This window comes from Pantherophis guttatus, chromosome 2, assembly GCF_059756535.1.
Source record: "Pantherophis guttatus breed Tessera chromosome 2, ASM5975653v1, whole genome shotgun sequence".
Classification (NCBI taxonomy): Eukaryota; Metazoa; Chordata; class Lepidosauria; order Squamata; family Colubridae; genus Pantherophis; species Pantherophis guttatus.
Window position 1 is genome coordinate 213,213,644 of NC_142064.1, and position 27,214 is coordinate 213,240,857.

The 27,214-nt window shown below is 38.9% G+C and overlaps 1 protein-coding gene across 1 annotated transcript in view; it reads right to left on the reverse strand.

Moving 5' to 3' along the window:
• LOC117678183 (inter-alpha-trypsin inhibitor heavy chain H3-like) overlaps nt 1-27,214 on the reverse strand; it is a 31,785-nt gene that overhangs the window by 1,351 nt on the left and 3,220 nt on the right. Inside the window, exons 3-18 of the mRNA XM_087887739.1 lie at nt 25,883-26,049; nt 23,605-23,709; nt 22,553-22,715; nt 22,179-22,289; nt 20,396-20,521; nt 20,194-20,310; nt 18,808-18,976; nt 16,728-16,853; nt 15,679-15,860; nt 14,779-14,964; nt 13,763-13,902; nt 12,024-12,178; nt 7,556-7,581; nt 6,051-6,210; nt 5,257-5,461; nt 1,334-1,506 (exon numbers count right to left, since the gene is read on the reverse strand). Of these exons, the coding sequence (XP_087743865.1) occupies nt 1,334-1,506; nt 5,257-5,461; nt 6,051-6,210; nt 7,556-7,581; nt 12,024-12,178; nt 13,763-13,902; nt 14,779-14,964; nt 15,679-15,860; nt 16,728-16,853; nt 18,808-18,976; nt 20,194-20,310; nt 20,396-20,521; nt 22,179-22,289; nt 22,553-22,715; nt 23,605-23,709; nt 25,883-26,049 (2,311 nt within the window). The remainder of the gene's footprint in view (nt 1-1,333; nt 1,507-5,256; nt 5,462-6,050; nt 6,211-7,555; nt 7,582-12,023; nt 12,179-13,762; nt 13,903-14,778; nt 14,965-15,678; nt 15,861-16,727; nt 16,854-18,807; nt 18,977-20,193; nt 20,311-20,395; nt 20,522-22,178; nt 22,290-22,552; nt 22,716-23,604; nt 23,710-25,882; nt 26,050-27,214) is intronic.

The following is a 27,214-nucleotide window of genomic DNA, read 5'->3' on the forward strand; positions in this document are numbered from 1 at the left end:
AAAGCTTTAATAAGTCTAAGCCCAATATAGGAAAATTATCCATGTCACTCACTTGATTTATTATTTCTCTGTCCCTTTTAATTAATAAAACATCAGGGTTTGTTTGTTTGTTTTTTGTATGCCCAATAAATAATATTTCCATGTCATTCTTGTAACCTGTCATTGTTAAATCCACTTTCAATTCAGTCTCTTACTTGTAGCACTTGTTCTCTTTCATTATATTTTTTTTTAGACAGACTATCCATATAGGTCAGATATTGCTGTTGATTGACATTGTTAATATTAACTTTTGACACAATTTTTCAAACGTGTCCTTCAATATTTCCTGAATTCACCATACTGTATCTATTAGACAAGTTTATGTGTTCTTCTCTTTAAGTGAAATCTTGGGTTCCCTGTAGTGTCCAGTTTTTAAAATCTTGCCTTATTACATTTTTTAAAAAACATTTTCCTGCAGGAAGGATTCTTTATAATTAATTCCAAATTCTTATTTCAAATTAATTTGGACGTTTAATTGGTTTGCAGCTTTCTAAAAGTTTTTGTCAACTTTTTGCTGTTTATTTCAAAAAACAATTTTTAAATTTCCTGAGTTTATAATAAATACATACCTGTTATTTCCTTTTAGTTTTCTTGTTTTGGGCAGCTTGTACTTTTTTTAAAAAAAAAAAAACCTCCCTTATTATGACCTTGTAATCCCTTAATTTTGAGTAGAGTCAGACAGACTGGATGGAGCTGAGTTTTTACTGGCTTGGTGCCCTTCCTGATACCACGCTTCTAACTTCATTGCTGCCATTCATTTCAAACAAAAGGGATTGAAAACAATAGCACTACCTTCTGATACACAAATGTTCATCATATTTTAATTTTTTTGTAAAAAAGAAAAAAAATAGGACATTATATCTCTCAATTTGCAATGCTGGTATGATATCATCGTTCAAAGGATGGTTGTAATATAAAGCAATAAGAGAGATATTCATCTTGCATCCTGGAAGCCTTTCTATGGAATAAGATCAACTCTTTGGATATCTACATAAATGAAACTAGTCAAGAAAGATATTTAAATCCTCTTTTCCCAGTATACAAAAGAAATTAATATATTAAAAAAAAAAACCTTATGAAAGAATTACCAAAAAGGAAAATTAATTATATTACATCAAGAAATCCAAGACTTATTCTTGTATATTAATAACAAAACAGTTGCTTGCCACTTTTCATCTTTGCAAGCACAATATTGTATGGAAGGAAGCTTCAATTATCAGTGCCTTTCAGATTTAAATAGAATGAATGGATCCTTTTAACTTCTGCACATCAAAAATGTTGCACAAATTCCTACCTAATAAACCATGGGTACGTTCAGAGAATCTGTGGCTATCCAGTGCATAGAACCCTAGAAAATCTCCATGTGTTGGATTTCTCCGCCAAACTTGATGTAAAATTATTACAAATGTTGCTCCTTCTCCCATAGATACTTCCAGACTCTTCTTTCGGATAATTTTCAAGGTCAGACTAGTTTGCATAAGAAAACATGATAGAAACAGGTCAATACGATGGTAGTATAAGCAGGCAGCCCAAGCCATTTTTTAACCAATGAGACAAGTAGAACTACTGCTTTCAATGTGCCCACACTACCACAAAGAAACTCTAAGCTTTGCAAAGCTTTTCCAAAATCTTCCATATGGACAGAGGACAGGGGAAAAAAATCCTGGGAAATGTAGAGATATCCCACAGGACATCGGATTTTAATGTGATCTCTCTAAATTACAGATGTCCTATCTGTGGTGTATCTGTAATTCGTTTTACCTTGCATTCATACTGGTTTGACTCTAAACCATCTTAAGAAAAACCTGTACAGACTACAAGCTGCTACATCCGTCTCCCTCAACAATTCACCTGCGGATGTGCTTTTTCAACATTCTGCTTCTGGAAAGCAATTGCAAAGTCCTTTCCTTCCTGTGACAGGCCTTCCTCATCATTTATATTTTTATAGTCTGTGTCTATATGCATGTTTGTATCAATGTGAAAAAGTGGACCATGTGAACCCTGTCTGCCACCCTGACATGTGATCTCTCAGGCATATAAACTATGCCTGGAGGTTATCAAATTTGGGGGGGGGGAAATAACGTGGAACAAATTGCATTCTCCCTGAGATCCAGATGGCCTTGATCTTTTGGCCTGTCATAAGCCATGAAAGACCTTGTTGTTTCCCTGAGGCTTTGGGGTCAGAAGGTTATATGAACCCCATGGGTTGATTTGTTTGGTTCCAAGCCTTGAATTAGAACTAGTATTTTTAGTGATTATCTCTGTGAGGAAGATGGATGGTTCAAAAATGTGATTAGATAGATAGATGATAGATAGATAGATAGATAGATAGATAGATAGATAGATAGATAGATAGATAGATAGATAGATAGATAGATAGATGGATGGATGGATGGATGGATGGATGGATGGATGGATGATAGATAGATAGAGAGAGAGAGAGAGAGAGAGATATTATTGAGTCTGATTTGTTTTGACTATGATTCTGTTTTGGTTTCAATCTTTTGCTCACCTCCTCAAAATACTGTATTGTGAGATGGGCAGCAATATACATTATTTAAATAAACAAACAAGCAGATAAGGTATATATAAACAGAGAGAGAGGAGGGAGGGAGGGAGAGAGATGGGATTGTCTCATGGAAAGGGGGAGGAAGCTAAAATGAGTTAGTATTGATGGGGTACAGAAAAGGTACCCCATACAAAGGCAAACAAAGTAGAATTTAGGCAGTTTTAGTTGCTGAAGAAACACTGGTTCTGGGGTATATTAGAGGCCACTGAACAGGCTTCTAGGGTGAAAGAAGAACACTGACAATGGAGGAGGATCAGGGTTTGAGAGATAATTCTATCCTATACAGATTTCCAGGGAGAAGTGGATCCAGAGATCAGTGTTCTGTTAGCCACATGAGGTTACCAGGCCAGCTATATTTGGTCTGAAATTCCCATCTAAAATTCAGATGGGAACTGACTGAGTTCTAACTACTTATTTCAAAATAATTCAGGATAGGCACTGACTTTTTAAGCATTATTTTGAAGGTAGGGAAATAGTTAATTCCTGAATTAGGAGCCTTGGTAGTACAGTGGTTTAATGCACCCTGTAATTAACACAGCTGCCTTCAATTTCTGCAGGTTCGAATCTTACCAGGCTCAAGGTTGACTCAGCCTTCCATCCTTTCTACGGTAGGTTAAATGAGGACCCAGTTTGTGGGGGCAATAAGCTGACTTTGTATAAATATACAAAAGTATGAAGGCTATTGCTTAACGCATTGTAAGCCGCCCTGAGTCTCCGGAGAAGGGCGGCATATAAATCAAATCAAAAAGAAAAAAGAAAAAGAATGGCCGGATGTTTAGAGCCATAAAGGGATTTCCTGCCTTTCCTACAATCTTGCTGGAAAAATAAACAGGATTTGAAGGTCTATTGGTTTTAGCTGACTATCATTTACAGAGCTGCCTAGTCTAAAAAACTCCCCAAACTTTTCTATTTTTAAAATATTATAAATGAAAAGAAAAGTTTTCAGAAGAAGGTTCTTGCATGTTGTATGTTTGTCTGTTTGATATTTCAACCCTCCCCCGATGAGAAGATTCATTATCTCTCTTATCACTCTCCATATGCAAATCTAAATTAAATGTGTAAACTTAAAATATTAAACACACACATAACACAGAGGCACAGAGGCTCAGCAACCAGTTTTAAAATAAAAATGCTTTTTCTCTACTTTACCTGGACAACCTCTACTGTAATAACATTTACAGCAGATTTTTCTTTGTAACGTAATGTTTATATCTCTTGCTTAATACAGCAAAATCTTAGTTTGAATAAAGCAGTTTTTATCTCAAATTACTATATTTTTCCCTTGTACTATCTATTTTTCAGCTATATTTGCTATTTTTAATGTGTCCATCCAATGCATTGTTTCATTATCTTCCCAGTCACTTCAGGGAGTAGAAAAAATAATGAAAACAGTGGGAGGAAGTGGAAAAATGATACACTGGTGGCAGTGATGGGTTGCCCCCAGTTCGCATTGGTTCTATAGAACTGGTAGTAAAACTGGTGGGAGGCTCTGCCCACCGACCCCGACGTCATCAGAACGCTTCTGCGCATTCACAGAAGAGCGCATGTGCGCACTTGCTTTGCTCACACACGTGGCCCCATTGCGAACCAGTAGTAAAGGTAAGTAGAACCCACCCCTGACTGGTAGATTTATTTGTTTATTTTAAAAAAATAATGGCAAAGTAGACAGCTCAGAGAAAGAAAAAAACCCACCAATGCTGGTAATCCTCGAATTACAACTTTTCATTTAGTGACTGTTCGAAGTTACAACAGCGTTGAAAAAGTGTCATATGACCAACAAAGCAGAATATTTGTAGCTCAGGGCTGAAATGAGGGATCCTTGCTGTTCTCTGAGCTGGGTTGTTTTCTTGCAGTTGTTTCATTACCCAAGCTAGGTTACATCACTAATACTAGTGTTCATTTTCCCCTTTCCTATCCTGATAGGAAGCCAGCTTCATCCTGAAACATCCAATGAGTAAAAAAAGTCTCCCTCAGTGTGAATGGTTCAGCCTAGCTGTGGAAAGTTAAGTACAACCTAAGCTTTTAGCCACTTGGCAGAGTATGTGTTTGATCCTAAAGCAGGGGTCTCCAACCTTGGCAACTTTAACACTTGTGGACTTCAACTCCCAGAGTTCCAAGCTGTCTCAGGAATTCTGGGAGTTGAAGTCCACAGGTTGTAAAAGGGCCACAGTTGCCCACCCCTGTACTAGGGAGATGTAGCAAAATTATATGACATTTGTCCCAGTGTTTCTCTCTCTCTCTCTCTCTCTCTCTCTCTCTCTCACACACACACACACACACACACACACACACACACACTCATGCGGGGGGGGAGGGGAGAGGGAGGGAGGGAGGGAGAGGGAGAGGGAGAGATTGTGTAACTGAATAAGTACAATTATCAAGCATATTCCCGGATCTCTGTTTAACCATGGTTAAAGTTCAGATTACTTGCTATCTTTCAACATAACCCACTCTATAGTCTTGTTGTGAGGTTAAAACAGGAATCAGTATGATACTGTCCTTGCCTGTAAGAGCATAATAAATTTAATGAATTATGAATAATGAATAATGAATTTAATAATAAAATAAAATACTTTGATGGGTCAGCATCCTTCTTTGAGTTTCTTGACTCAAATCCACTTTACTATTAAATATGATTTAGCTCTTACCTGGGATGTAGTAAGGTAACTTCATCCAACCATGTGAATGTCATCTGCTTTGTGCCATTGTGTAGAATGATTTTCTCAGGAGTTACTTCAAGCTTTATATTCAATTCTTCATTGAGAATCCCAAGTCTACCGATATAACTGTTCTGTGGCTGGACATCATTCCTGCTCTGCTTATTTCCAATCAGCTGTCCATTGACAGTAATGCCTTAAAAAAAGGATGAAGAGGAGAGGCCCTTTCTAGGTTTCTTTCAAGGGAAAGCAATTCGATTTTATTCTACAAATAAATACAATTAAAGGATGTTCAAGCAGTTTTCAATAGCTATAGAAATATACTAGTGCAATGAAATAGTATATTTTATGCCCTGCAAAATCACTGTAATAATAAATCTGGCTTTTTCAGTTTTGTTCCTTCTCTGTTACAGACTCTTTCTACAGAAAGGCATCTTCTACCCTGCCCCCTCCTTAAGGATTTGGATGGTCCCAATCTTGCTGCTCTTTTTGTAAAGCTGTGAAAATGTGTCTCTTTCCTCCAGGCATCAGGCCATGGTATTAGTTCAGCCAGTTTTGTAACTGTCTTGGCTGTGCTGTGTTTTCTAATGATTACATTTTGTGACAACCCCCCCTCCCCACCCTTCCCCTTATTTTTCTGTTTAAATCCTAGGCAAGTTGCCCAAAGTTGCAATTTGTAAGTTTGGTGATCATATGAATTGATTAAATCAATAAATACGCAAATATCTGAGCTAATCCTTAGGCAGGAGATGAAATAAGAAAGGGTCAGCGTCATTTCAACTTACCTGTACTAGGATCCCTGATTAAGTTTAAAATTTTCCCTGGATCTTCATAAATGTTAAAGCAAAGATGATCATCGCTTTGTGGGATGTCTATGATGAAATGTGGATCTCCATCAACTGCAGAGAGAAATGGGTCTCTTGATCTTTGATTCTCATACAAAGCCTTCTATAGAATTATGCCTTATGATATATTTTGCCCCTTTTATCATTAATGTCATCAACATATTCAAAAAGAGAGTCTGAACTCAGATGTTTGATTGGCATGGTATTCAATCATAGTTTATTTTAACCACTACTTCAGTGGTGGGTTACTACCCGTAACCCACAGTAGTAACCCACCCACCCACCTGGATATCTCTGCGCATGCGCAAACACTTCTGTGCATGCGCAGAAGCATCACACGCGTGCAATCACACACGCATGCCCACAGGCAAACCAGTAGCAGCCAAAATTGAAACCCACTACTGTACTACTTGTTGCATAAGTCCCAGATGGCTAAGTACATCTCACTGTTATACGCCATGATATACAGTACACAACGGCTATTTTGCTTTTAATCAAATTACATTCCCACGAGACTTTAAATAAAGCCAAACAGACTACATTATGAATTTTGCATCACTATTTGTTAAGATTTCACTTTGCACGTTTGAGGTTTAATTCCAAAGCCATTTTATTGACATTTTCTGGGTAAATTAGATCTCCTATGAATTTGGTTCACATACTATGATAATATTTTCAGTATCGTAATACTTTCAGTGTACCAATGAGTTGAAGGTAGCACAGTGGCTCACGTGGTTAGGATGCTGGATTGGAGGTTAGCAAGCCCACATTCGAGACCCAAATGCTGCTGTGAGGCGGGGTGAGCTTCCATTCTTCACTCCAGCTCTTGAGAGGGACATGAAAGGAGCCACAAATTGGAAGTCCCCCAGGAAATGGTGATGTTACCAACTAATCTTTTCAATCCAGAAACGCCTCGGTGCTTCTGACACGAGTACGATGCGAATATGTGATGGAAATATTTTCATATAAAATTTGCACTGGAGTTTTAGATTTAGATTCACCTACTAATCTCCTTTTGTACAGAAATTCTCTTGTCCATATCCTAGATTTTTCTAACCAGTGTTTGCTACAATTGATGAACCATCTGATTAACATTTTGAGTGAGATGATAACATAGCTATAGAGATACTTCTTCGTTATCGACCATTCATTAAGTGACTGTTCAAAGTTACAATGGTACTGAAAAAGAAGACTTACATGCTACCAGTCTTCAAAGTTCCAGCCATCACAGCACTCCCACAGTCACATGACTGTGACCTGGGCACTTGACAACTAGTTCACAATTTCAAGGGTTGCAGTATCCCGTGATCATATGTTCACCTTTTGCAACCTTCTCTGCTGGCTTCCCACAAGCAAAGTCAATGAGGAAACTGACAGGGAAGGCTGCAAGTCACTCTGGTAAATCTCTCACACTCTCCTCTGCCTGGCAGCAGCCATTCCTGGACTGCTATGCTTGCACTATGCACTATATCTTACCTGCCTGCTGGCCATTTTTGCAAGTTACCTGGAACTCGCTTAAGGACCTGTCATCCTTGCTTAATGATGGCAGTGGGGATTGTTGGGGTTGCTGTTGCTAAGCAATGCGTCCGCATGATGTTGCACTTTACTGTTGCATCACTTAGCAATGGAAATTCCAATCCCAGTTCCCATTACTAACTGAGGACTGCCTGCAAATGGTTTGGCAAAGCAGAATTTTCAGCCATGCTAACTAAATTATTATTTGTCAGGTTTCATGGCATGGCAAACCACAGTTAGAGAAAACTAGAAACAAAAAAGGATATAACCTGTGAAAAAGGGGTCTGTACGCTACTCTTTTAGCATAGTCCTAAACCTCCAAATTAGATGGGACCAGTGGTGGGATTCAACTGGTTTGCACTAGTTCAGGTGAACTGGTTGTTAAATTACCCACCCACCACTATCAAAGTGGATCCTGGGCGCTGTGCTGCGCTGCAATGGAAAAATGGGCAACGGAGCGGCCGGTGTGTCCCTCTTTCTTCTCCCTGCTCCTCCTCCTTTCCTCGTGCTGGCCATTCCATTGCACGTTTTTCCATTGCAGCACAGCGCAGCGCCCAGGATCCACTTTGATAGTGGGGTGGTGGTGATAATATAACAGCCAATTCGCCCAGAGTCAGGTTGCCCATCGCGGGAAGGCTCGTCTCACATGTGCAGTGGAGCTGGAGGACGGGGATGGGCCATGCTTCCCACGACAGCCAACCTGACCCTGGGCGAACTGGTTGTTAAATTATTTGAATTCCACCACTGGATGGAACCCATGTATATTACTAATTTGTTTTATGGTAAAATAATCACAATATAAAGTGTCCACCAGCAGACTTTAGATATTACACTTTTCTACTTCTTTCCATTTACAAAAAAAAAAAGACATCAAAACAAAACTTACCACTTGTGTACCTGTGACTAGGTACTGATGAACTATATGATGGATAAGATGCTGATACTACTGCACAGGGGGGAAAAGAAAAGGGGTTACACAACTGAAATTAGGATAGCTGTATTTATTTTACCAACTTTAAGGCACACTGAATTTTTAATTCAGTTTTCATCCTGATTTTAACAGCAGAGTTTCAGTGAATGTCAACACTATATTTCATGTGACTGTTTTTTATTTGTAAAATGTCTGCTATTGTCAAATAAATAAAAGAAATGGAAAAAACAATATGAATGAAATAAAATAACATGTATCATTCTAATGAGATTCCAATCAACTAACAAAGAAAAGTCATACAAGAAGAGTACAATAAATCTGTACTGATATACTTGAAGAATTTCTGTCAAGGATTTTTAATTAACTGATCAAAAATTATAATGGTTCATTTTGGGCATTCCTATTGGTTCAATTCTGTGCTGTCTATATATCTATTTATTTATGAAAGCCTACTCACTTCATTTCAACTTTGAAATGAAAATTAATTGATCATCTCCAAGAGAATATTCTGCAGGCAGTCATGAACATGGACAGTCCATATACCAACAATTCCCTCAAAAAAAATGACATTACTTTTCAGTGAGTTGCTTTTATTAAGGCAGTTTATTTCAACCACTTGAAGGCTTATCCTGAACTATGCCCATGCAGATTTAGTCATGTTCTTCTATAAGATTTCCCCAGGGGTGAAATCCAGCAGCTTCTGACAGGTTCTGGAGAACTGGTAGCGGAAATTTTGAGTAGTTCGGAGAATCGGCAAATGCCACCTCTGGCTAGCCCCAGAGTGGGGTGGGAATGGGGATTTTGCAATATCCTTCCCCTGGAGTGGGGTGGAAATGGAGATTTTGCAGTATCCTTCCCCTGCCATGCCCACCAAGCCACGCCTACAGAACTGGTAGTTTAAAAAAATGGATTTCACCACTGGATTTCCCCAATAGGAAGGAACCCGCTTCAGAGGCAGTTACACTGACCACAATAACAACTTAGATTTATGACTGTATAGAAGCCAGATCCTGAGTAAAAGGGGATTCCATAGATGGTCACGGCACTAAATAGCTTTAAAATGCTTGTTGTGAAAAGATAAATTGATGGAGATAAAGTCTCTTGGAGACTAGAAGTGGTTATATTTATTTATTTATTTATTTATTTATTTATTTATTTATTTATTTATTTATTTACATTTCTTTATAAGCAATTTCTCACAAGAGATTTCAGAGCGGTGTATAACTATTCTTTTACTGCAAAACAATAAAATCCAACTAAAAAAAGCAATACAATTTTTCAGATCCACAGGCAGATTGATTATTATGTAAACAAGGAAAATAACGTATCTCTGTGGGTTTTTTTCAATATTACTGTTAGCAGTATTTTCAATCAGTTCAGAAGAAATGTCACAGAAACAATTTTATCCAATTCCTTTTTAATGAAATGAGATAGTTCAAAAATATAGAATTGTCACTTACATTGTCGAGTAGCTGCAAATGAAAGAAATGCAAAGAATTACATTAATGTGAATAAGGAAAAGAACCCTAAATCCCCACTTTTCTTAAGTGTTATTTTATTATTAGGAATTTCTACAGATGAATTCCTGAAGGATCAAAATACCCAGAATATTTGCCACATCCAGCATTCAAATCAGTTCCTTCAATTACTTTTTCCAATGCATTCTAAATATATTATAGAGAAAGGGAGCAATTTTTTAATTTTAATTTTACATATCTAATATACACAATTAACAAAACAATTTTATACTACAATAGAAACCAAAAGAAAAAGAGTGAAAATTGGGGGGAGGGCTACACAATCCCAAACTAACTAAGAGTAAAAAGTGGTAGAAATACTTACATGTCACAAGTTATCACAAGTCACTAGTTTACTAATAAATACACTAATATAAACAATACAAAATATTATTGTAAAACTACACAAAATTGCTGCCATAGCATAACACATTGCTACATCCTTTAATTAGTAGAAAATACCCTTTCCAAAGTAGATAGATCACACATTTCCAACAACCATTCATTAGAATATGAAATAAAATTACTTTTTCAATTTCTCAGTATGATTCTTCTAGCCACCCCACATACTTCACAGAATTAGCAGTCTCACTGTATTGCATATAAAAGCCCATTTTCATGGATATATGAAAGCGTGGAGCTTGTGATACATTGCCCCAATGCTACTTTGGTCATTCTAATGAATACAGCCAATTCCTAAACACAGCCATCATCCAGACCAAATACTTGTCCATTCATATGGCCAGTTTTGACATACAACAGATGAGCCCTGAGATCTATACCACTGGCAGTAATGAACCCCCAAATACCACTTAGTTATTTTCCTTAATTATTTTTTTAAAAATTTAAAGTTAAAAATTAAAAAAAAAGTCAAACTTACCCTCAGCTGTTCCAACAAGGCATAAGAAAGGTGCAAAACAAAAAAAATGACATTATTAATAAAGTACTGCTTTGATAAACAAAAGTGTGTGCGTGTGTGTGTGTGTGTGTGTGTGTGTGTGTGTGTGACTGGCCCAAAGTTAACCCGCTGGCTTTCATGCCTGCAGTGAAAGTAATAGAATCGGAGTATGGAAAGCTATGCTAAATGGTATTGAGGTAAACTAGCGCACGCTCACGTTTGCGAACCGGTAGGGAAGGTAAATGAATCCCATCATCTAGTGTGTTAGCCATTCCTGCCAGCTTAGTATCATCCACAAATTTCCCTCATCTAAGTCAATTATGAAGATATTGAAGAGTACGGGGCCTAAGATGGAACCTTGTGGTACCCCACTGCTTACTTCCCTCCATGTAGATGTAGTACCATTAAGGATTACTCATTGAGTACAATTTGTTAGCCAGTTACAAACCATACTCAGTCCAATCTAAACAATCAAATCCTTCAAAAGATAATTCAGAATACATAGGTAAAGGTAAAGGCTCCCCTCGCGCATATGTGCTAGTCGTTTCTGACTCTAGGGGGCGGTGCTCATCTCCGTTTCAAAGCTGAAGAGCCAGGGCTGTCCGAAGATGTCTCTGTGGTCATGTGGCCGGCATGACTAAATGCCAAAGGCATCCGAAACGCTGTTACCTTCCCACCAAAGGTGGTCCGTATTTTTCTACTTGCATTTTTTACGTGCTTTTGAACTGCTAGGTTGGCAGAAGCTGGGACAAGTAACGGGAGCTCACCCCATTACGCAGCACTAGGGATTCGAACTGCTGAACTGCCGACCTTTCGATCGACAAGCTCAGTATCTTAGCCACTGAGCAACCACGTCCCTTTTTCAGAATACATAGCAGCCCATAAAAGCATTGCTTTCTGGATCAATAAAACATTCTTTTCCAGGTTTATGTGGCTGCTTCACTGAAGTGCTTCAGAGTATCTCCACATGTAAATACAGCTATTTCATATGTGTGACAATATCACTTATGTCCTTTATTGGTAACATTATAAAAGTTAGTAGGTATTGGTACCTTCTAGCGGCTTGTCAGCAATTGCAGCATTATCAATATTGTCTTCTGGCTTTGTGACCACCATGGATGTCAGAGGAGTCACAAACTTATACTTCAGAGACATCTCCAGGACTTTGGCAGTAAGATTAGTCTTCTCATCGCCCTTTGCTGAATTCCTAGATGACAGAAAAATATCTTATATATTACTTACCACTAGATGTTTTTACAGCCAGTGGCATAAAGGCCTTCTTTTTCTTCCTCTTTTTTTTTTAAAAAAGGATGCAATACATAGTCAAAAAATGACTAATATCTACAATAGTAATCAAATGCAGTAATAGTTTGACAACTAAATACTGGGGTCAAGTAAATGAAAATGACTGTTTCCATCGTATGTTTCCATCCTGAGCATGTCTTTTATGAACATTTTGTAGAGTCTGAAATTGAAGACAAGAAGCTGCAATGCAGTGATGGGTTTCAAATTTTTTTACTACCGGTTCTGTGGGCGTGGCTTGATGGGTGTGGCATGGCTTGGTGGGCATGGCTTGGTGGGCGTGGCAGAGGAAGGATACTGTAAATCTCCATTCTCACCCCTCTCCAGGGGAAGGATACTGTAAAATCTCCATTCCCACCCCACTCCAGGGGCAGGATACTGCAAAATCCCCATTTCCTCCTGATCAGCTGGGACTTGGGAGTCAGAGAATAGATGGGGGCGGGGCCAGTCAGAATTTTTACTACTGATGCTCCGAACTACTCAAAATTTCCGCTACCGGTTCTCCAGAACTGGTCAGAACCAGCTGAAACCCACCTCTGCTGCAATGATTTCTTTATTAAAAGGCATCTGCCGCCTAATATCTTAGTTGTACAATACTTTCACAGCTTGATACACTGACATGGAGGTTGCGGTGTTATTTACATTTAAAAGGCTGTTGTATAAAATTCTGATACTGACAATGCATTTTTTTAATTCTCTCTTTTTAATTGTTTTCTGTTGTGTTTTAATTATGCAAGCCACCCAGAGCCATTTTGGACTCAAGCTGCCTTCTAAATTGAGCAAACTATATTTTAATAAAATTTTAGAACAAATGAAAATAGAGTAAGTATTGCAATATTTATAATGCTATAATTATAGCTCCCCTACATATTGAGCTGTTTTGTATTTTCTATGGGGTTATTTAGTTAAATCCTTGATTCTTTTAAGTTTTATCATAAATTATGTTTTTAAATATTTCAGTATGATATTGTTTTTTAACAATGAACATGTGGTTTAGAAATTCTACAAATCAATGTGACAAACGCAAAAAACTCTGTGTTTTATGCGGCTTATGCCAGTGGTGGGTTTCAAAAAATTTTACTACTGGTTCTGTGGGTGTAACTTGGTGGGTGTGGCAGGGGAAGGATACTGGCATGGCTGGTGGGTGTGACTTGGTGGGCGTGGCAGGGGAAGGATACTGTAAAAATCTCCATTCCTACCCCACTCCAGGGGAAGGATACTGTAAAATCTCCATTCCTTCCTGATCAACTGGGACTTGGGAGGCAGAGAATAGGTGGGGGTGGGGCCAGTCAGAATTTTTACTACCGGTTTTCCAAACTACTCAAAATGTTCATTACCGGTTCTCCAGAACTGGTCAGAACCTGCTGAAACCCACCTCTGGGTTATGCCCAGGTAGTTACGCATAGGATTGCTACTTCGTTGGATTAAACAGGATATTTCTATAAAATTTCTAAACTGGTAGTATTATGAGGAAAATATTCTTCATTACCGTTTTTCCAAAAGCTGTTGAATGGTTAAGTAAGACCAAAGTCTCTCAATGTAATCCCCAAATATGTACTCCTGATCTTCAAAATCTTTGGCTGTTTGACTAATATCTGATTCTTCAGAGAAAGTTAGGTCATCTTCGGCCTGTTAGAAATTTTTTAAAAGAAAAGCTTTCTTTTACTGATTCATTTGTATGACAGCAATTCAGATTGTTTATATTTATAGTAATAGTTTACTGTACAGCAGTCACAGCATCTATAGGTATGCCTCAACATATGACAGTAAGGGAGCCTGGACTTCACAATTGTAAGTCACGATGGTCATAAAATGGTTGGACCAACTAATTTTACCTTTTTTGCAGTGGTTATTAAGCAAATTCATGGTTGTTAAGCAAATGCCATGGTCAGCAAGCTAACCAATAGTACTCATTGGGTATGGTTTTGTAATGAACAGGCAAAGCTTTTGTAAAAAGTGGTTGTGGACTGTGGGACCCTAGAATTGGCCATAAATATGGCTGTATTGCTGAGCACCCCAATTTCCTAACCCTTTTAGGGCTCCAAAAGATCCAGAAGCAGAATGTTCATTTAAGTCTCCTATGTACACACAGAGAGACTCTGGCACACATACTATACACTTTCTACTTACTGGATGCCAGATATGGAAAGTACTGAAATGACTCCTTGGACTATGTTTTAATACAGCAGCCCCCCAACCTTTTGGGCACCAGGGACTGAGTCTGTGGAGAGAGGTTTTTCCATTGACCAGAAGGGGTATGGTTTCGCGTGCTGTCTGCATCCCACGGATGGGGCTTCGCTTGTTTGCGTGGCCCAGTTTCTGGCATGCCATGGACCGCTGCCGGTCCACACACTCACATTTGAGGAGCCCTATTTTAATAGATGAGTTGTTGTGCTTTGAATGACAAGTTCCCATTTATATGACCCTTTTAAATAGGGAACCGTTATATAGAGATGGGGCTGCTCTCCCGCACGTGAGTGGAGAAGGATCCAATCTTGTATTTACCCCATGAGCTTTCACATCTGCAGTTATACTGTTGAGAAGATCGTCTATGATGCGTCCAGCCACAACAATTTCAGAACCGTCATAATAGTGTTTAAAATGATTTTGAGTCAGATCAGAGATGGCATTTTCAGGGTAGTGTAACTCCACTTCAGTAAGTAAAGGATTGGCCACTTCATCATAAAAGCCCTAAAGGGAAATCAAAGAGAATGGTTTTTTTTAAAGCAAATATAGAAACACCTTGACCCAATTATCAGTAAAACTTCAACTTGACAGTCTGTCAAGGGGAATGGGTGCCCCATTAAATTCCATTATTTACTAAGGAGCCAGTGATGCAGTGGTTAAGGTGCTGGCCTAGAAACCAGGACACTATGAGTTCTAGTCATGAAAGCTGGCTGGGTGACTTTGGGCCAGTCACCTCTCCCTCAGCTCAATCCATCTCACAGGTTGTGAGGAAATTAGGAGGAGGGAGGAGTAGTGTTCACTGCCTTGAATTGTTTATTAAAAAATTAATAAAGGTGGGATATAAATAAATAAATAAAGATATACTTGCAATGTGACTATCCTTAGTAGCTGTGGAGGTGGCTGTTAAGATACAAGTCACTGGGAAGTACAGTAGGTAAGACTTATTCAGCTACAAAAACAATCCAACGTAACATGCTCTGGGGCATGCAATCTGAGGCTAAACGAGAGTTCCCTTCCACTAATCTTTCTGTTATTGCACTGGAGAACTCATTGGGTGACCTATCTGGCTGACCTATCCCAAGCCATGCTCATCTAGAAAAGGATGTTACTGCTGGACTTTATTTTTTTTTAATAGACTTAAAAGTAAAGCAATTATATAATAACTATCTCTATCTATTATTTTATACAAATGTTGAATGAATAATTTATCATTTAAACCTGCAGCTGCAGAGCAGAATCAGAATCTTCATAGATACGCCGAGCCAACCCATTGTTCTCTGATGCCATCTTTTCTAAAGATCCATAGTCCAGATCATAGCCAAACCCAAGATTATATAAAGGATACTTTCCTTGAATAGCATTTCTAACATTTTCTAAAATTGTGTCTGTGTTTAATTCTCCTACAGGAAAACACACGAAAAGTTAACATAATTTTTTTAATAATACATTTTTGTTGTTCTTGTTTCACTTATAATACCCCAAGTAATAAAAACTCAGCTTAGTATGAATTTTGAACATGGCTTGCTTTTGAAATCAGATTGCCACTCAGGACAGCAGTTTCCTGTTCTGATTCAGTTAACATATAATTGTGGTTCATATTAACAAAGCAGCACACTGTATTTTGATAAGAGAGTTGAGATCTGAATTATTTTTTGTCACACCCAAACGCTTTTTGTTTTTCCCTTTATATGAATGCATGAAGCAACCAGGAACCGTTTTTTGTGTGCAATAGTTTTGTGCAAGTATGGTTTAAAGTATGGTTTAAAGTTACATAACCTAGTTTGTTCAAAATTTGTTCATTGGCTTGGCTAGAGTTACACATCAAACTAATCCATAAAGTAATTTGGTCTTGGTTATGTAAATCCAGCCAACTGTGATGTATTCAACAAGTGAGAATTTAGTAAACCATACTTAGCACAGTGTGTGAACCCAGGCATTATCTATATAACTCCCTGGGTTTGATAAAATGAGAAATGATGATTTACTGAAGGATTTATTACATGTTCCAGCTCATTGAAGCCAGAAGAATGAAGGGACTCTAAGCATGGTTGAATGGTTTATTCTTGATTAAGCTGAAATTCTCTTCAAAGCTCCTAAATAATTGCATAATGTGTTTACCGGTGCATAAATCATTATTAAATTAATTATATTAGGTTTTATACCAAATATATATGTCAGATGCAGAGATTAATTTATGTAAAACTAAAATATGAAACCCAAAGCAAGTTCCAGAGTATTATGCCAAGCTTGCCTGTCAAGAAAATTACCTTTAGTGGGTCTGCCGTCTGTTAACATAATAATTAAGGAAGCACTTCTTTCAGGCAAAGAACCATTTTTGTGAGCCTCATTCAGCAGTTCAATACCGGCCATTAAGCCACCATTAAGATTTGTCCCTGGAACAAAAGTGCACAAGTTGAAAATAGACACCTCAAAGACTGACACAGAGAGATGGGGTGGGGGCTTCAACCTATTCTCCAAAGCACCTCAAGGCAGGACAAGAACTAATGGATGGAAACTTATCAAGGAGAGATCCAATCTAGAATTAAGAAGAAATTTCCTGACAGTGAGAACAATTAATCAGGGAATGACTTGTCTCCAGATGTTGTGGGTGCTCCATCACTGGAGATATTTAAGAGTAGATTAGACAGTCATTTGTCTGGAATAGTATAGGATTTTCTGCTTGAGCAGAAGATTGGACTAGAAGACCTCCAAAGCCCCTTCCAACTCTGTTATTCCATATTCTGTATTACTGTAGCTCTTCACACTTGCACTTGTATTAACATGTTTACATAATGAAAGAAAATATTTTAGCATTCTACCAGCAACTGGGCTTCCATGATAAAAATCATTGTTTTTTCCTTTCTCTGTGTGCCATATCTGTTTTTTAAAATTGTATTTCTTTTCTTCAAGCTGTTATATCTAAAGAATGAGGGCATGTCAAAGCTATGGTTGAGCTCATGCAGTATTACATCTTACAAAATCCTGCAATAGAGCATCTGCTTGGTATCTTTTATTTAAACTTTGGTTAGAATCTCAGACTGTGATAGTTCAAAAAATGTCTGTGAAACCCTGGAGAACTATTAACTCATCTAGTCAAACCTATACTCAACTCCAAGGAACAATGGTCTGATTTCATATAAGACTTTGATATACATTCACACAAAGAAATACATCAAAGATATGTGCTTTTATGTCAGGAGAAATTGGAAAATGAATGAGACTAATGGGCCAATGGCATTGGGGGTGGTGGAGCGGACAAGGAATATCAGTGTAACAAAATCAGCAATGCAATGTTGAAACACAAGGCCCCCTCTTTTTATATTTGACACAGAAAACGAAAAGGGAGTCAGTTTGTGGCATGACATTGTGGATGTCACCAGGTGGTCTATGGATGCTATTGCAACAGAGCCTTTTCCTTCAGCATCCATTATGAGGCAAAATCTTTTGCCAGGCAGACTCTCTGTGATCCTGTAAAACAGGGGTGTCAAACTCAAGGTGCTTAGATTTGGCCATGGGGCCACCCTTGAAACAGCGAAGGACCGGCCCGTGGTGCCTCTGCCAGTGAAAACGGAATTCGGGAGGGCCACGCGTGGTCCTCCCAGGCTCCATTTTCGGCCACAACGGCCTCCTGCAGCCCTCTGCCAAGGAAGGCAGGGGGAGCTCTGTTTTTGCTGACAGAGGGCTGCAAGAGATTGTCGCAGCTGGAAACAAAGCCCCAACGAGTAACATCGAGCTGGCCATGCCACCTGGCCACACCCCCTGCCTCCCCTCCCCCCCAAGGTCAAACATAACCCTGATGCGGCCCTTAATGAAATTGAGTTTGACACTCCTGCTGTAAAATATTCAGCAATGTTCGTGTCTCCATTTGTTCATTTTATATCCTTATATCATGCAGTTCTTTTAAAGACCTTGCAGTTCTTCCCACAGTGAATCTTATCAAGTTTTTATATTAATGATTCTCAACTTATCAACTTTAAGATGTGTGAACTTTAACTCCCTGCTGGCTAGAGAACTGTCAGAGTTGAAGTCCACACATCTTAAAATTACTGGTTGAGAAACACTGTTTTAGATAATATCAATTGGATTATTCATAATAAAAAGGCAGTGATTGTTGTTAGGCATCTATTTTTTAAAATGATACTCAGGATACAGATGCATAAAAATAAATAAATAATGAAAGACAGGTCAATGTTATTCTACCCCCTGACAATTTGTCCTCCCACTGTTTTCTTCCCTTGCTGGAATGTTAATGTTTATAATGTACATGCTACTCTGCAGTAAAGAAACTGCAAATACTGTTAGTTACTACAGTTAAACAAATACAGCCCATTTCCCCACAAAACATACATCCAGCTATATCAATCTGCTGAACATAACGTCTTGCTTCTGCCAAGTTCTCAGGAGTGGCTTTGATTAAGGTGTCTTTCCATTTGTGTACGTTACTCCCGAACAGTACGAAATTTATGTAGTCGTCTTCTTTTATATCTTCTAATATTTTTAGCAGTGCTTCTCTTGTCTAAAATTAAACATTAGAACAATGCTTAAAGCAAAAACCTTAACAAAGATATAGAAGTTTAACTTGGTTTCTTCCAGCAAATATTTTCATTCATACAGGAACTCAGTTTGGCTAGATACAGAGGTACAATCGACTATGGAAAAGCTGATAAACCAGGATATAGTTTATAGCTGGATTCATAACAAGAGTAGGCAGTTTGGTTCTGGAGAAATATTCTGGATTACCAGTCCCATGCTTCCTTGCTATTGGCCATGCTGATGGGGACTGATGCGGTTTAGTCCCAAGCCATTTTGGAATACCAGATTGCTTCTGAACCTTCCCGTTTGCCTGTTCTTTGTTCCTTTTCTGGAGTAGCCACTCATAGCCTGTTTGGAAGCTCTTTGTTGTAGACCTGATATATATCAAACTGCATCTACCAAACTGCATCTCTTTAATTCTGCTGCAGGCACAGGCTTTGTTAAAGTTCTAGCCATAGGAACATTAATGTCTTCATATTATTACGGATAAAAACATTTTCAAAGCCAGTAAAGGATTCCTAACTAACTAAATTCCTAACTTTCAAAGAAAGGGAAATGTGTCAATAAAGTCCAGCTTTCTCTGCACAAGGGTGGAGAGAGACTCTTTAGTTGTGTGTTCTAAAGGAAATATCATTCTCCTGAAGATCACCACAGGTCTTCTACAAGATAAATATTTTCATGACCAAAAAATCTAAAACATTAGAAGAAACAGTGAGCTGCCCAGTTCCTCTTGTTCCCTCTTAACTCCCAACAAGAATGGCCAAGAAGGTACAGATCCCAGTGGCAGACAGGAAGTCACACTCTTGCAAAAAGCCAGAAGATCTGCCACCCTCCAAAATCTCCATATCATTGATAACCTCCATATAAGAGATCTTCAGTTGGCATAAGATGCAAACATGAGTTCCATGCAAAAATGCAGTCTGACTATATAGTCTGTCTCAGCAGCAGTCAGACTGCTGCTTACCCCGTGCCTTTTCCTTTCAATCATGGCATTTGATGTGAGTTGGAGGGGATAAAAAATGGTGAAATGAGGCCATCTACTGTGTGATTGAAGTCCAGTATTAAATCACGTGGTCCTGGCCTTCATAACTGGGATGCAAGAGTGCTGGCAAAGAAAATTAGTGACGCAAACTGAGAGAACCTTTCTGCTAATTTAAGCATTAGTTGTCCTTGAAACTGACTTTTAAAATATGGAGTTACCTGTTCTAGTTTACGTCCCCTCATGGAGATGCTGACATCAATGATAAAAACAACATTCTTAGGCAAACGTAAAATATTTTTTGGTGCAAAAAAGTGTACAAAGTATCCATTGACAATCTGAAAAATAAGAAGATAAAAGTTATATGAAGTGAAGTTTTTATAAGATGCAATTAGCACACCCATTTAATTAAGTTCTGCTTACCTGTATGTTACCTGTAGCTTCTCTGTTGACATCATACTTCACAATAAAATCTCCATTCAGTAGTGTTGTGAGACAGTCTACACAGGTCCGTTGTTGATCCAGAGTTGGCTTGAAAGAAACTTTGCCCTGAAAACACAATGTATACATATGCACCCCTATAAATGCACAGACATAAGTTTATCAAATTTAACCATGCATATGCAATCTATATTCAGTGGGACTCTATAAATATGAATACCTGCTTCACAGAGAAATTGACATCTTGCATATGGCTCTTTTCCCAAGCACTGAGAGGAAGTGAGGATGGAGCCCTAGGTCTACTGATGGGTTAGGAAGCATTGATCAGGACGCTGGGATTAGTCTTGGCTTTTTGGTGATTAGTTTTATTGCTTACTTTTGTTTTAATGTGAGTCATACAGAGTTGTTACACATCAGATAAAACAATCTAAACCTTCAAAGCATGCAACAAAACTCTATGCTATGCCTTCAAATAACTGTCTAGTTCAAAGGGTCCCAAACCTTCTCTCTTCAAGGTGTCCTTAGGTGTCTCAGTAATTTTCTCACAGCACCTTGGCAATTCCCAAACTGCATCCTGGCACTACTAAAGCAACAGTCAGATAAAAGGGGCTTGTGCCCTGGTCAAAAATGCAACATAAGTAACCATTTTAGACAAGTCCTCCTTAATTCATGCTACAATAAAGGTAGAGAGGGGGGAAGTGTATTCAGACTAGTAAGTTTACTAAAGCTTTACAATAAAAATAACACTGACCTACATGGCTTTGGTTTCCTTGTCAGGTTTACTCTACTACAAGATTATTAAGTAGTAAAACAATCCCAGAGCATCCTTAAGAGTTCACAGGCACTGTGACACACAGTTTGGGAACTGTGGGCTTACTTTACATTTCCAAATTAATTATTCGTTTCTCATGTCCAATGAATATATTATTCCTTTAATATATTCCCTTAACTTCCTAGGGCCGTGATGGCGAACCTGTGTCACATGTGGCACACGGAGCCATATCAGTGGGCACGCGAGCTCAGCTCCGGCGCACATGCGTGTGCTGGCCAACTGATTTTTGGGCCTTCCTGTCCCACTGAAAGTCGGCAAATGGGCTGTTTCCAGCCTCCGGGGGTGGTGGGGGTGGGGAAGGCCGTTATTGCCCTCCCCAGGCTCCTAGAAAGCCTCTGGAGCCTGGGGAGGACAAAAAACGGGCCTACCAGGCCCACCAGGCCATTGCATGCCAAAAACCAGGGAGCGCAGTGGGGTCGCACACACATGCACAGGGGTTGGGGCACATAGAATTATGGGTGTGGGCATGTGTATGCATGACCCCCTCCCACGTGACCCCTGCTTTTGGCATGCAATGGCAAAAAGGTTAGCCATCACTGTCCTAGGGGGACCAAGAAAACATATTTTTTCTATAGTAGCCCCTGCTGTGGGGAACAGCCTTCCTCATAAAATCTGGCAGTTTTCCCTTCTTTTTCGAAGCTTTCCAGAAACCAGAAAAGAGCTGGCTCTTTCTCCAAGCACTGAGAGGAAGTGAGGATGGAGCCCTATGTCTACTGATGGGTTAGGAAGCATTGATCAGGATGCTGGGATTCATTTTGGCTTTTTGGTGGTTAGTTTTCTTTTAATGTTGTTTTATGAGTCATACAGAGTTGTTACACATCAGATGAGCAGCAGTAGGAATCCTTTAAGTAAATAAAATAAACCATTGTTGAAATTTCATATTTTGTTAGAAAAAAATAAACTCATTTTGACTAAGACTGCTGTCTAGTATACCTTTTTTCCTGAAAAAGACTTCTGTAAGACTGGTAACAAGTCATTGGTGATGAATGAACCTTCAGCTTCCAGATAACTGATGCCCTGGGGTTCAAAGATGTTGACCTCAATCTGAAATGTTAATTGGAGTCATGCTGTCACTGACAAATTCACTGACAAATTCAGGAAGAGGCCTCCAAAGAGGACCCCATACTAATGCTGGTTTCTAAATCTTTCTTTGAATCTTGAGAAGAACAGTTACTATCTGTTCTTACTATCATCTTAAGTAGCATAAATGTATAGTAATAAAAATTATAAAATGTGTACTACCACACATTTAAATGCATTCTGGAAAAAACTTACACCATCAATGTGTAATTTCAGAAGTACATTACCTCAAAGTTCTTGACAAGCTGCTTTGGGTTGACTTTTATGAACATCTCATAATAGCCAAATCTTCGTTTCAGCAGCTCCTCAAAGACCAACTCAAAAACCACTTCACTGGATGCTGCAATATTGACTGAAACAGTGAATTTTTCTGTCTTCCTCCCGGAAGCCCTAGAAAGGCCCAGTTTTTTAATTGCATACATGCCATTAAAATAAAATACATTTTAGGATATTTTTATTTAAAGGAATAATTTTAAATAGTTAAACGTCAGTGAAATTAAACAAAAAAGTCAAGTTGTGAGAAATGGAACTCCTACATACTCTCCAAAATGGTATTTTTAAAAATATATATTTATTATGTTTTATCAATGGGAATACAATACAACACAGGAAAAAAAGCCCAGAAAAAATATACATCCAACAATAACAAAAAGGAAGGAAGGAAGGAAGGAAGGAAGGAAGGAAGGAAGGAAGGAAGGAAGGAAGGAAGGAAGGAAGGAAGGAAAAGAGAGAGAGAGAGACAGAGAGAGAGAGAGAGAGAGAGAGAGAAAGAAAGAAAGAAAGAAAGAAAGAAAGAAAGATAGATAGATAGATAGATAGATAGATAGATAGATAGATAGATAGATAGATAGATAGATAGATAGATAGATGTACAAAGAAGGAAAAAGTCAAATAATCATCAAATTTTAAATATAGAAAAAACCCACCCTGGCTGGATGCTGAAATGAAAAGGGGGGAAAAAACCTGATAAATTTTCCTCCCCTTACACAATGGGTCTGCAAATAGTTGTAAACTTTCTCATCCTTTCTCATCCAAAATGGTATTTTTTGATGCTGGTATGCAGTGCAGTTGAATATGTGTGCTCCATTGAATGCACAGTCTGGACTTAGAAGTAGTATTGATCACACCTATTCTTGTCCACTAGCAATTTGCTGAAATAACTGCACAAAAGTCAACTCTTCCTCCAAGGTACTGGGTTCTGTGTACATATCCATACATTTCCCTCTCTTTTTTGTCATCCTGAAATAAATTACCAAGATTAAAAAAAAAAAAATCTCACTTTACTAGACCAGCTGTCTGTCCTCTTGAAACTGCTTGTTGATACTGTTTTTGAGCAGCTTCTTTTTCCTTTATAGTTCCTGGATATGTCACACCATCAATTGTCCTAGGAAAGGAAAAAATATTCTATACATAAAAATATTTCTGGTCTTTCTATTTTCAACACATCAAATTTCTTTATATATCCCTGTATTCTTGAGCTAGTTCAAATGAGAAACATTTCTATCGTAATTGTCTTAAGGATTAAACAATTGCAATTAAATGCAGGACAATTATGAAGAAAACACCCAATGATAATTGATGTCCTGAAAAAGGGAAGCCCTTAGGTCGGTGCTCAGGCGTGTCCTCTACAAAGACCTTAGACCAGGGGTGTCAAACTCAAGGCCCGTGGGCCAGATCTGGCCCCCAGGATGCTTAGATCTGGCCCATGGGGCTGCCCTAGAAACAGCAAAGGACTGATCCATGGTGCCTCTGCCAGCAAAAATAGGGGTCAGGAGGGCCACTTGCGTCCCTCCCAGGCTCTGATTTCAGCTGCGATGGTCTCTTCCCCAGGCTCCATTGTTGCTGGCAGAGCGCTGCAGGAGGCCATCATGGCCAAAAACAGCACCTTGACAAGTGATATTGAGCTGTCCACACCCACCCTGGTCACCCAAGGTTGAACACAACCCTGATGCAGTCCTCAATGAAATCGAGTTTGACACCCCTGCTTTAGACCATGGTCAACCACTGACATTTTTAGACAGTGCACAGAAAGAAGCAGCAGTTGGAACTTTTTTCACCACAAAATCAAGAAAAGAGATCAGTTAGACAATTGCTTATTTAAAACATTTTTTCCGATTCTCTCATTGCCAAATAGAATAAAAACGTGATCATAGTTTTATTTTTAAAAATTGAATTTGTTATTCCAAGGGAGTATCTCTTAGAGAGGTGGGGAAGTTTGTGGCCCTCCCCAAAGGTTAAACTACAGCTCACAGGGCCATGTGGACTCGGGCTACTGGGAATTGAAGTGAAATAATCTGGAGGTCACACATTAATCTTCCCTATTCTACAATAGTATGAAAGAATAATGAAATTACTACTAGACATGTAATCAGTCAGGACCTAGGAATGAACAACCAATTCCATTTGGTGGGGATACATAAAATTATCTTTTCCTCTTTTTAACACTGTGTATTTTTGTGTGTTTTGTGTGGGATTTAATGGTCTCTTTTATTGTATACTGCCCAGAATCATTTCTACAGTGAGATGGGTGGTGTATAGATTTGATAGGCAGGCAGGCAGGCAGGCAGGCAGACAGAGTAGGCTCTTTGCAAATTGAGAATAGCCAAGGTGTTGTGGTCCACCAGTGGCCAGCAGAGGTGGCACCAGATTCGGACAGTGAGGAGGTTGGGGAGGAATGTGGGCAGTGGTGGGATTCAGCCAGTTCGCACCAATTCGGGAGAACTGGTTGTTAACTTTCTGAGCAGTTTGGCAAACTGGTTGTTGGAAGAAATAATTAGGGCAGAGAACCGGTTGTTATATTACTTGAATCCCACCACTGAAAGTGGGCCAGTCCTGGAGTCTGGGGAAGACTCGGACGATGGCTCTGAGTTGGAGGCAGACAGGGGTCCAAGGCCATCTGATAATTCTTTGCTGTCTCCAGAGTCTCTGGAATCTGACATCAGCAAGGCAAAAGAACAGCATGAGCCTGTTCCCAGTGTGCGCATGCACAAAGCTGACAAGAGACAGGAACAATTAAGGAAACAGGGTCAACTTGGGAGTAAGGCTTGGAGATGATTGGCCCCTCCCATAAGACATAAAAGAGAAGCGAATGGGACGTGAGCTTTTGCAGGAAGCAATTAATTCATCTGGCTGATTCAAGAGTTGGAAATTCTGTTTGTGACTCTGTGCCGTTTGGCCTTGCCCTACGCCTGGAAATTAGCTCTTTGGCAGTGTTCCATGTGAGATAGGTGGGTGTTGATAACTTTCCTCTTAAAAACGTTTTATCAAGCCTTGCAGCCTGTAAATGAAAGTAATTTACAGCAGTATGAATTAAAGAGGTTTGCCAGGACTAAGTTTGTGCTGTTTACTTTCTAAGGAAGCCTAGATCAGAACACAAGGATGATCTATTTCCAAAACTGAGCTAGTTCACATATTTGAAAGTTAAAACTAAATTTGCACCTTTCCTCTTAATTTCTACTATAGGGCCAAATATGTTTTCACTTAGGGCAATGACTCCATTAAGGTCAAATTGAATGTCTATTCACAATTCAGTTGTTTGAGGAAATAGATTTACATACATGGTGAAGTTTGTGATGAATGCTGTCTTTGGGAGCTCCACATCAAAGAAGGCTTCCTTAGATGCATTGCCAAGGTTGATGGCTCGACTGGTGATGACATTATGAGCAAATCGAGAGGTAATATGGGAATCAATGCTCATACTATGGATATCGATGCCATCTGTGTTCTGGAAAATAAGCATTTACTTGATGAGTTAGTGAAAGACATTACTGTAACTAGTTTCAAATTGGGAAGATTGGTATAATTCAAACAGAAGTTCAGAACAAGGTTTTAACGGCACAATGAGAAGTAGAAAAAACAATAGATATGTATCCATTTTCTCAATATTTACTGATATTCAAAAAAGACTAATAGTACTACCATTAGACTTTTCATTTTATCACAACTTAAACATAATATTTGGTTAATACATGGATATAAATACTGTAGATACTTAAATGCATATACCATGTTTTCCTGACTTATTTTCTTTTGGGCCCCAAAATAAGCACTATTTATTTATTTATTTATTGGTTCAATTTATATGCCGCCCTTCTCCGGAGACTCAGAGCAGCTTACAGTGCGTTAAGCAATAGCCTTCATACTTTTGTATATACCTGCTTAGTAGGGCTTTTGGCCCCCCCTAAGCAGTGTTCTTTTTTTATACAAAGTCAGCTTATTGCCCCCACAAACCGGGTCCTCATTTTACCTACCTTGAAAGGATGGAAGGCTGAGTCAACCTTGAGCCTGGTGAGATTTGAACTTGCAGTAATTGCAGGCAGCTGGTGCTAGTTAACAGCACTTTAGTCTGCTGTGCCACCAAGGCTCTTAATTTATTTTTGAGTAAAAATGACATATACATTATACATTCTATTACATGGAAAACACTGACAGAATTCAATTGCAATATTGAAAGGACAAGATTCTAGTCTTAAGGTATGTTTACAAGATGATGCTTCAGCTCAGATAGCCAAGCTGGTATTTCGAAGGAATCTTAATTACTGTTGGGTAAGGAATCTTACAAAAGGGCACATATACATATACAACATTATTTACTAGGGCTTATCTTCAGGTAAACATGATTTCAGGGTGATCAGTCCAGCCGGGAACCCCGCCCCCTGGTACACACAAAAGAGCTGGCAAGTGCATGGGGACTGACGGTATCTGGCAGCAGCTGCAACCTGCCACTGCTTTGGTCAGTGCACTGTGGGGTTGTGCAGAGCAGAAGACACGGAGTGGAAGGCAGGGGATTTGATGGGCTATGGCTGCCGACAGGCACCATCGACCCGCATGCACTTGCTGCTTCCTATGCTGGTCATGCCCACCCTCTTCACTAGGACTTATTTTTTGGG